We start from the raw sequence: 11,377 nt of genomic DNA on the forward strand, positions 1-11,377 counted from the left end.
TCTACTCCCGTGTAAAGTTTCATAAAAAAATATCAAGAAATGTATCCGTGACGAAGAAAATACAGTCTAATCTATAATCCACCTAAACAGGTTTTCTTTTACATAGGAATTTTTTGTCTTTTTTACCGAAAGTACCACAAATGTCATTTTTTCGCTAAAATTTGCATGGAAGTAGATTGGGCACCCAAGTTTGATATCCCACAATCTTAAATTTGTTTTGAATTTTCTTAGTATTTTTTTGAATTTAAAGTTCATATAGGGGGTGGAGCACCCGGAAGCCAAAAATCCACGTCCCATGCATATGACATTAGTCTAAGTTACTATCTTTATAGTGTAAAGTAACATAATAATAATGTCATAGATTGCTTTATTTATTAGCTCATAGACTCATTTTGCCTCAGGAAGCGCTATGTTACAGTAACATACTCCCTCTGACCGGAAATACTTGTCATCAAAATGAAAAATAATGTATCTAGAATTAAAATACGTCTAGATATATCTTCTTTTATTTATTTTGATAATAAGTATTTTCGAACGGAGGAAGTATTATGTTACCACAAGCACATTTTCCTCATTAAATACTTGCAACGGACATGCTTCTTTGTTAGTGCCAGTTCTTAAAAGGAAGTGCTAAAAAGTTAAAAGAAGAAATACCAACAGTCCAGACCGTAGATGCTTCTAGGAACGACCACAGACAGGCTCCGACCCCACATGACAGCGTGGGAGATTATGCCGGGCTGGAGAGGAAGAGAGAGAGACGGCAGTGAACTGGTCAGCCGTCAGAGCGACGAGTGAGGCTGGATGGACGGGATTGGGAACGGGATAGGCACGAGCGGAATTCGGCAAACCCAAAACCGTTATCGCCTCCGCCATTGACTCTTCTCTCGAATCCAAAGCGCACGGCACAAAAATCTTCCCGGTAATTTCTTTTCCATTTCATTCTCGGCGGCCTAGTCCTCTCCCTTTCCCTCCCCATCACCTTGGTCTTCCTTCCTCGATTCGATCCGAACCCATCCGATTCGGAAGAGAGGTACTCACTTGCCCCAACCATTTCGCGCGATCGAAGCAGGGCGAGCTCGACTTTGCGGCGCTAAATCGTCGGCAGCTAGTATCCCGCGCTGTGTGTTTCCCCCCGTTTGTTTGTGTTCAGGTGTTGGATTCATGGTATTTCGTGGGTTGGGTGGGTAGACCAGCGCTCGGGATTTTGTCTTGGTCGCGTCGACCTTGCCCGTGTTTCGGTTAGTTAAGGTTTTATTTACACTGGCTACTTTCCACTAGCCGGTGAGCTCATGCTCGTGTCTTGGCAGGGTCTGTTGATCTAATCTGTCACTAGTTTAGCTTGGACCTGGTTTGGGTGGGGGTGGGGTAGGACCTAGCGATCCTTTTGATGATTTTTGTCATTTCTATCTTTAGACAATGTGCCGCTCAACAGTTTGCTTGCTGCCAAGCACACCATTGATTCAGATTTGTGTGTTCCTGCTCCTTCCTCGTGTCTTTCTTTCTTTCTTTCTTTCTTGCACGGCGCGTTTGTCTTTATTCGCATGCTGTGTTTTGCAGGTGGTGATGCCGCTTGTGGAATCGCCTCAATGGCGGCGGAAGGCCACCGATTTCTTCTCTTCATCTAGTAAGTGCAGCCGTACTGTAACCCTCTCTTGCTTTTCTCTAGATCATGCTGTTTTCATGGCTACTCATCTCCAACTGGTGTATAACAACTAAATGTATACCATCCCGCCGTTTCAAGTAGGTCATTGTCTCGTGCACTTCTGAAATTACTTGAAATACTGTTTTGTGGCAGCACACAATATCTGTGTTCTAGTTATTTATATCGATTTCATACTATCTTGGGACACTGAATGTTGGGTGTGAATGTTTTTGGGGCAGGCTTCAAGCTGAAGCAGGCAGGGCAATCTGCAGGGGATAATATAGCTGATGTTGCCGGTAAGGTTGGAACAGTGGTGAAGAGTCGGTGGGCTATCTTCCAGGATGCTAGACAGCGACCGCCACAACCAGGAGATACTGTGCAGGAGCGCTTCATCTCTGCTGCTGCCAACACTGGAGTGATTCTGAGGAAGGGCATTTCAGAGACAAAGGAGAAGGTCGCGGTGGGAAAGGTTAAAGTTGAAGAGGTCTGTGCCTTGGGGCAAAATTTTACTTAAGTTTTTCTTTCTTCACTTGTAGCTTTAGTTGTTCCATCACAAATATGGAATTTATTATATGGTTCAAAAAAAAAATGGAACGCATGCTTTCTATGATTCCCCGTGTTACCAAAAAACACTTGGTGAGACTGACTTTTGTGGTTCGGCGTGATTCCTTGCAGGCTGCCAAAAAAACTGCGGACAAAAGCAAAACTATTTTGAACAATATTGAACGCTGGCAGAAGGTTTGTGATTTGAAGTTCTGTTACCTGGCACTTGGCAGTATTATCTCACTTTATTGGGGAAGTATGCTGATTCTTACTTTCTTATTGCTTTTCGCAGGGAGTTGCGGGCAATGATGGTGAGTTTACAGTTCATTGCCTTAAGAATTTATTTGGAATTCATATCTGTCATGGCTTTTAGCGCACCTACTTATATCATACTGGAAAAGTGGAAATTCTGCAGCTCTCAACATATATGTAGCTACATGATAAACATGTTTCTTTGCTTGGCTTATTTTAACAAAATCTTCTATGCTATTCTGCATGTGTTGTTGTTCTGTCTGCCGATGATTAATGGTTGACATTTAAACTCATTGGTTGCCAATAACCTTGCCTTGTAAGCTTGCAGTTTTTGGTGTTCCTGTTGAAGCCACTGTACAACGGGAGCAATCTGGTAAAGCTGTGCCTCTGATACTGGTGAGGTGTGCAGACCACTTGGTTATATCAGGTGAAATCGCTGAAATTACAGACTGGTTTCTTACTACATATTTTGTACTGGATCTGACGGCTGAAACTATCTGATTAGGCTTGAGTAATGAGTACTTGTTCAAATCTGAAGGCGACAGAAAAGTTCTTCAGCAACTAGTTTCACTTTACAATGAGGGTAAGGGGGCACCCTTGTCACCTGACTCATATTCTGACTTAACTTTTCTAGCAAATTTTGTATTCTGGGTTTTATGAGTTTGTTGTTTGCAGATTCGGGCGCATCTTTGCCTGATGGTGTTAGCCCTATTGATGTAGCTGCACTGATCAAGTGCTACCTTGCCAGCATCCCCGAACCGCTTACAACATTTGCTCTTTATGATGAGCTTAAAGATGCGAGGGTTAGCATTGATGATCTTAAGAACATACTGAAGAAGCTTCCAAATGTGAACTACATGACACTAGAATTTGTTACAGCATTGCTACTAAGAGTAAGCCGTAAATCAGCACTCAACATGGTATGCCTCATCCCTTATTTTGGTACTTTATCCCTGCATTCTTTTTTTAGCTGTTTCTCTTTTGATGCTTCGGGACTGAAAAAAATTGGAACTAAAAATAGTAAAGTTCAACTTACTGCAGAATGTAAATCTATCAACATGATTGCTGGCATTCAGCAATGACTTTGACAACCACCCTTTAAATCTCATGAAGGACCAACATTGTTATTTTCTGACAAGGAAGGACTAATCTCCACCTAACATTGTTTCTTTACTGTGTACTTAACTAATGGCTCATGCATCACTTAGTCTTAGAAAATGGTATTTGACCTGCCGATTCTTGGTTTATGGTGCTAGTTTATTTTTGGTCCCCTTCTGTAACAACTCTCCAATAACAGCTAGATCTAGGGAAAATACGTTCTACTATCAGGTGTAGTTACAGCCACATCTCATATGCTACAATGTGGTAGTATATCTACTACTTTATCATGTTGAGTATGTTCACATACCATATCTAAGGTTTTCCAAAGCGAGCTACATGAATTGTTTTGCAGGTGAGTCCATAGTTTTTAGTATATTTCGAAAATGACTTAATATTTGTACGTATAAAGCAGTATACTAAAAAATGTACACAATACTTAAAAAGTGGTATATATACTACTGATATATTCTTATATACAATACAACACATTACCCGTACATATATTCAGGTATGATAGATATTACCTAGAATGAATGAAGCATATAATACACTGTACATGATTTAAAGCAACACTCAAATAAGCATGAACTACCTGTAAAATGTAGTAGAATGTATTGAACACTTAATCCATAAATCACTACTAGTATTTATAGAGTTATCCATGAAACCAAGTTGCTGATTGTATGTAGTAACCTTTTGATCACCGATGAGTGCCATTTCCTGTTTAGACATCACAAATCTTCACTGGGCCGCAATGTAATTGAAATGACTCTTCAACATTAATTTTTTACTCTCCATTTGTAAATTTCAGTCACTTCTTGTCCAATTAGGAACACAAACATGCTCAATGTATTTTAGTAGAAGAGAACATGGTGATTCTTGAAAGCACCCTGGTCCCATTCCCCTGGTGGCAATCCTATTGCAACATCAGGCCCAGCCCACCGAAGACGCTGGGCTCCCACCCCCGGTGACAATTTTGCAAAGACCTCAAGCCCAGCCCACCGCAACTTGGCCCAGCGTGGAGCCCCACACGCCAGAACGCGCCCACCAGGGTCCTAGCCCGCCTGCAGTTGAGCGCTTCGCGTCCCCGCCGATCACCATGCGTCGGTCACGCGCTTGCTCCTCTGCGCCAGGCTCTCTGACGCTGGGTGAATTCCTAGCCGCTGCTACCAAGCACATTGTCGCGGCCCTGCCGACACCAGGGAGGAAACCGCGCAGGCCCCTCAACTTCACCCCCCGTCGCGGCCGCTCGGTGCCCACCGCCCACCACAGAGACGTGCGCATGTCCAGATCCTGCGCACCCTGGGGATCATTGGGACGAATCAGAAGATCACCCCAGTCGAGATGAAGGCCTATGACGGCATGTTTGCAGTGCCCATCCCACTCGCGGTGCTCAAGGCCATTGCCGCGCTGGTCGATCGCGAGATCCCAGCATGCCTGTCCAACCCGCCGATCGCAACGGCACATGTCAAGGTCGCATGCACGACCTAGGTGGTGCCTGCCCCCGCATCCCGTCGATCCACTATCCATGGATCACGGCCTTAAGATCGCTGTGTGGAACGTGCGTGGCCTGAACACGCGTAGCCGGCGTGTCGTCATCTGCTCGTTGCTGGACACCACCGCCACCTTCATTGTATGCTTGCAGGAAACTAAGATGGAGTTGCTCTGTTCTTCTATTGTTCTTGACACTCTCGGTTCAGAATTCAATGATTACACTCCCGGCACTCGGCATGCGGGGTGGCATCCTGCTGGCTTGGAAGAGCAGGGCCGTGACTATCACATACCCATTGTTCACCACGAATGCCCTCTCGGCCAGAGTGGCCACGGCCTCGGGCACCCCCTGGTGGCTATCGGTCGTGTATGGACCCCAAGATGACGCGGACAAAATTGCGTTCTTGCTAGAGTTGCGGGAGATTCGCGCGCCTTGCCCCGGGCCATGGATGCTTTGTGGTGACTTCAACCTCATCCTGCGTGACGAGGACAAGAACAACAACAACTTGAACTGGCGCATGATGGGCAGGTTCTACCGCCTCGTCAACGACCTCGCGCTTGAGGAGGTCTACCTCAACGGGCGCCGCTTCATGTGGTCGAACGAGTAGTCCCCTTCCACCATGGTGCATCCGGATCGTGTGCTTTGCACCTCAGACTGGGAGGATGCACACGGCAAGTGTCATCTTCGCTGCCTCGCGTCCGTCGTTTTGGACCACTCCCCCTTGCTGCTGGACTGCTCTCCCATGCCCGCGGCGCATAGACGTTTTCACTTCGAGGACTCCTAGTTGAGGCTTGATGGTTTCCACGACACTGGCAGTGGCTTGGGGCTCGGTTCATGACCCGGACCCCTTTTCATCGTTTGATGTTTGCGCCTTCAAGCTACAGCCCGTAGGCTTACCAGCTGGAGCGCCAAGTCCACCGGCAATATTCGCGACAAGTTGGCCATCTCTCGGGAGCTCATATCGCGCTTCGACAAGGCCCAGCAGGATCGCACACTTTCACCGGAGGAAGATTGGGTGCGAAAGCGCCTCAAGGTCTCATATCTTGGCCTCGCTTCGATGGAGCGTACCATCGCCAGGCAGCGCGCCCGCATTGCCATGCTCAAGGACGGCGATGCCAACACGGGCTTCTTCCACCGGCAGTGTCTCTTTCCTAGACAGAAGAATCGGATCTTCAGCTTGGCCGTGGATGGGCACGTGCTCACCGACCAGGACGCGATGGCGCAGGCTGCTTTCGCGCACTTCGATGGGATCCTGGGCACGGCCGTCAACCGTGATCTCACACTTGACTTGGAGGGGCTCATTGAGCCTTGTGACCTGTCGGGTCTGGACGCTCCTTTCAGCATGGAGGAGGTCTGGGACGCGATCAAACGCCTCCCCGCTTGCAAGGCACCGGGGCCTGACGGGTTTACTGCTGAGTTCTTGCGGGCTTGCTGGACCATTGTTCGGCAAGACTTTATGGATGTCTTCCAGCAGTTGTTCGAGATGAGAGGCCGTGGCTTTGGCAAGCTCAACCAAGCCCTCATGACCTTGCTGCCCAAACGAGCCGACGCCCAGCAGCTGCGTGACTACCGTTTGATCTGCTTGATACATCTTGTGGCCAAAATTTTCACCAAGGTCCTATCTTTGCGGCTTGCTCCCAGACTGGATAGCTTGGTCAGCCGCAACCACTGGAGCCTTCATGACAACTTCATTCTCGTGAGGCAATCTCTCAAGATGCTACACCAACTCGGGCCCCGCGGATTATGCTTATGCTCGACCTCACGCGCGCCTTTGACTCCATATCTTGGCCATTCCCCTTCAAGGTTTTGCGACAATATGGATTCGGGGAAAGATTCCAGGAGTGGCTCGCGATCCTGCTATCAACGTCCAGCACCCGTGTCATGATGAACGGAGAGTCAGGCCCCCCGATTTGGCACCGCAATGGCCTGCGACAGGGCGACTCTATGTCCCCCCAGCTGTTTGTTCTCGCTGTGGACACGCTCGGGCGGCTGATGCGCTGCGCTCTCGACGCTGGCATCTTGCAGCAGTTACATCCCCGACGCCCGATCTCCCTCTATGCGGACGATGTGATGCTCTTCTGCCATGTAACACCGGAGGACGTAGCCGCCGTCAAGGGTATCTTGACCCTGTTCGGCAAAGCGAGTGGGCTGCTGGTTAACTATGCGAAGAGCTCTGCCACCGTCCTACACGGCGACCTACAGGGACATGAGGTGATCGCCCAGTTGGGCTGCCCGGTGGTGCATCTACCCATCACCTACCTTGGCATCCCGCTGATGACGCACCGGCCTTCCGCCGCCCAGTTACAATCCCTCGTCGATACGGTGGCTGCCAGACTCCCTACCTGGAAGGCGTGGCTCATGAACAAAGCTGGGCGTCTTGCCCTCGTCAAATCGGTCCTCAACGCGATTCCCGCTGATGACGCACCGGCCTTCCGCCGCCCAGTTACAATCCCTCGTCGATACGGTGGCTGCCAGACTCCCTACCTGGAAGGCGTCGCTCATGAACAAAGCTGGGCGTCTTGCCCTCGTCAAATCGGTCCTCAACGCGATTCCCGCTGATGACGCACCGGCCTTCCGCCGCCCAGTTACAATCCCTCGTCGATACGGTGGCTGCCAGACTCCCTACCTGGAAGGCGTGGCTCATGAACAAAGCTGGGCGTCTTGCCCTCGTCAAATCGGTCCTCAACGCGATTCCCGCTGATGACGCACCGGCCTTCCGCCGCCCAGTTACAATCCCTCGTCGATACGGTGGCTGCCAGACTCCCTACCTGGAAGGCGTGGCTCATGAACAAAGCTGGGCGTCTTGCCCTCGTCAAATCGGTCCTCAACGCGATTCCTGTGCACCAGCTGTTAGCCCCCCCACCCCCCAAAGAAGACGATCAAGCGATCAAGCAATTGGAGAAGATCCAGAGAGGCTTCTTGTGGGCTGGGCGAGCCATTGCCAGCGGTGGTCACTGCCATGTCAATTGGCGCCATGTGTGCCGCCCCCTTGAGTATGGTGGACTAGGGGTCCGTGACCTGGAGCGCACTGGTCTCGCGCTGCGTCTGCGCTGGTTGTGGTTTGCCCATGTTGATCCGGACCGTGCTTGGCAAGGCCTCGACCTGCAGTTCTCGCACGAGGAGCGCGCGCTATTCTTCGCCTCCACTACCATGATCATTGGGAATGGCTTGACGGCGCTGTTTTGGGAAGATCGCTGGATTGATGGGCAGTCCGTCTGTGAGGTCGCCCCTCTGCTCTACCAATGCATTCCCAAACGACGACACAAAGTCAGGATGGTGGCAGATGGGATGGCAGGTAACTCTTGGGTGAATGATATACAGGGGATCCTGGGCCTGCATGAGATCGGCCAATACTTGCTGCTTTGGCAAGCAGTGTGTCACACCACCCTGACGAGCGAGTCGGATCGCTTGCTCTGGAGGTGGACTGCCAACGGCATATACTCGGCGCGCTCGTGTTATGCGGCCAGTTTGCAGGGATCCACACATTGCCCTTCCTGGCAGCTGGTCTGGAAGAGCTGGGTGCCACCACGGGTTAAATTCTTCCATTGGTTGGCCGCCCAGGATCGCTGCTGGACTACTGAAAGGCTTGTGCGATGCGGATTGCAGCATCACCCTCGATGCCTTCATTGCGACCAGGCCATGGAGACTATTCAGCACCTGTTCCTGGCCTGCCCCTTTGCTCGCCAGACCTGGCATATCATCCTTGACTGGCTGCATATTCCGGCCCCAATTCCAAATCAGGAATCCACGGTCATGGAGTGGTGGCTGCGTGCGAAAGAGCTCACGCCACCTGCGCACCTGAAGGCCCTCAAGTCCATCGCGCTTCTTGTTCCCTGGATGTTATGGAAGCACAGGAACGCGTGTGTCTTCGACAACACCACGCCATCCTTGGAATTGCTAGTGGATAGGATCAAGGACGAGATCCAATGTTGGGCTAAGGCTGGAGCCCAGGGGCTTCGGGTTGTTCTGCCCACAACCTGGGACGTCCATTGATAGTTTGTATGACTCTGTAACGCTCACCTCCTAGGAGGCCTGTTCTACCTTTCCCATGAAATGAAATGCAAAGGCCTTTTGCGTTTTCTCGAAAAAAAAGAATGTACACAAAAATGAGTTCACTAGATAATTCTTTCAGTTCCATCTGGTTTGATAGACCACATTGTACAACTTTCCACAGTTAGGTTCTTCACAGTTAGTAATTTCTATAGTATAGACTGCTTGTGAAACGGTTTGTTTCTATTTCTGGAGCTGTTCTCATTCGTCAGGGATTGTATTTAGTTTAATATAAAATGTTCATTTCCTTTTGAGTGTCGAAGCAAATTTTTGGTGCCCAGTGCAGATGGACTCTCGTACCCTTGCTGTGGAGTTTGCACCTTTGATCATATGGCAGCAAGGGGATTCTGGAACAGATTTGCGGAATCATCTCAGATTCACACTGAAACCACCTCCAAAAATTGTGGACACAACGACAAGTACCACTACATGGGACTTGCTAGGTATGTAAATTGATTTCGTCTAAGAGAATCCAGAGATTTTATATCGGTTGAAGGCTGGCGTTGGTTTCCCTTCATTAGCACAAGGGGGAAGCAATTAAGTAGATATTTCGACTCATGTTATCAAACATGCTTGATGCCCTATATCTGGTTGTCAAGTTATTGTGAATGCTAACTATCTAGTATGAATTGATAATTGAGGCTGTGCTAACTGCCAAGAAAGTTGTGGGCGTGAACGAGGGGTCAAACTTAATCCGAAAGCCAATTTAAGTGTGATTTAGCCACCCATCTTTAAACTGCCAAGTAAGAAGTGTCCGTGAATGAGGGGTCAACCTAATCCAAAGACAGATATACAAGTGTGAATATATAGGTGTCACGTCTGTAAACCAGCTTCACATTTCATCAACTAAGAGACCCACTTAGAGACTTGTGACACCTATATATGCTCCAGATGACCCAAACCTTGTTATAGTTAGGTTGTGTTGATCCAACATTCGAGCTACTATGTGTTGTGGAAGAGGGGAGGGGGGATAGGTGGCCAATCTTGTAGTGGATGGTCCAATCCGGACTTTCTTGTGAGCAGAGGTGGTAAAAATTTAGTCCTTAATCTTTTTTATCTAACTGTTATAATCCAACGTGGTTTGGCTTATATGATTGCAGATGAGGATGATGTGGATGCTTCGTCACAAATCCCCTTGGACGATGGTTCGCCTCCAGACTATGGTGCTATTGAGGTGATCCAGTGCTTGATTGAGCATCACAATCCCATATTCACGGATGCAAACGAGACTGTATGGAGATGACCTGACCTGGCCGGCTCCTCTTTAGATTTCTGTGGTATTTAGCTCGTGCTATGTACAAGTTCCAGGTAGTAGGATGGAGTGGAGTGCCGCGAATAAGTCTAGTCACGGGGACATGCATTTTGGTCCAAACTTTTTTTGTCTTGTTTTGTGGGAGTAAAAGTAGGAACTGTATATATTAATTGTCCACATGACAGAGTTGTCTTGTGGGATTTGCCTCGACATGGCTCGTCAATAATGTACCATGATTCTTGTGCTGTATGTCACTACTTGGGTTGTAGACAAATTGCTGGACGTGGACGCATTTGCTAAATTCACTTCAGGTAATTACCAATCAGAAAGTGTAGGGCCTCTTTGATTCACATGATTTTGAAAATGTAGGAATAGGAAAAGTATAGGATTGCAGTGGCATGTCAACTTGAATCCTATAGGATTAGCAAAGAGTGTTTGATGCTACATGAAAAACAGAGGAATTGTAAAAAGAGGTTGGAGTGGATGTTAGATTTTTTATAAAATGTAATACAAAAGATTCCATAGGATAAATTCCTATGAGATTCAATCCTATGAATCAAAGGGCCGACATAGGAAAAATTCCTAAGTCCTAAAGAATTTCTTTGAATCAAAGGAGCCCGTAGTTGGCACCGTGCCTTCAAAATGGTGTACTGATACTTCCGTCGGTAACAACCTTGCTTCTTGTGCAGGAATAAGTTTTTTACAGTTACACGAAACGAGGCGTGGAAGTCTGACGGCAGTGAGAGGCTACAAGTGTTCATTACTTTGCGTCATAGTTACTGTTGAATTTGACAATGTTCTGTATGCAGAAAGAGCACGGGCGACAGAGTGTTGCATGCCCCAACAAAGCACCCTTTGATCTGTGAGATTGAATGATCCATATCTATGCTTAAAGCAATATTACTTAATCCCTTCGTGGCGGCTTGGGTGGAACTCCAAAATTTGCCTCCTCGACGCTGCGGGGCTAAGGCCCTCTTTGGTTCGGTTGTGGATTTCTAAAAGTAGCTATGAAAAATTTGCTGTGGAAAAACAGCTGTGGGAAATT

General features: G+C 48.2%; 1 protein-coding gene across 4 annotated transcripts; it reads left to right on the forward strand.

Annotated features, from left to right (window-relative positions):
* The first annotated feature begins 741 nt into the window (after nt 1-741).
* On the forward strand, nt 742-10,581 carry LOC125537113 (uncharacterized Rho GTPase-activating protein At5g61530-like). Of its 4 annotated transcripts, none has more exons than XM_048700414.1 (10): nt 742-919; nt 1,558-1,624; nt 1,882-2,126; nt 2,318-2,380; nt 2,478-2,496; nt 2,766-2,864; nt 2,943-3,020; nt 3,113-3,357; nt 9,367-9,523; nt 10,181-10,581. In XM_048700414.1, the coding sequence occupies exons 2-10, from the start codon at nt 1,564-1,566 to the stop codon at nt 10,321-10,323; spliced, it is 1,110 nt and encodes a 369-aa protein (XP_048556371.1). In that variant the 5' UTR covers nt 742-919; nt 1,558-1,563; the 3' UTR covers nt 10,324-10,581. The 4 variants fall into 4 exon arrangements, with proteins under 4 accessions (XP_048556371.1, XP_048556373.1, XP_048556370.1 ...); XM_048700413.1 differs by having other exon boundaries at nt 757-1,030; XM_048700415.1 differs by lacking the exon at nt 742-919 and adding an exon at nt 1,100-1,120.
* Nucleotides 10,582-11,377: the final 796 nt, after the last annotated feature.

The sequence above is a fragment of the Triticum urartu genome, chromosome 2 (genome assembly GCF_003073215.2).
Source record: "Triticum urartu cultivar G1812 chromosome 2, Tu2.1, whole genome shotgun sequence".
Taxonomy (NCBI): Eukaryota; Viridiplantae; Streptophyta; class Magnoliopsida; order Poales; family Poaceae; genus Triticum; species Triticum urartu.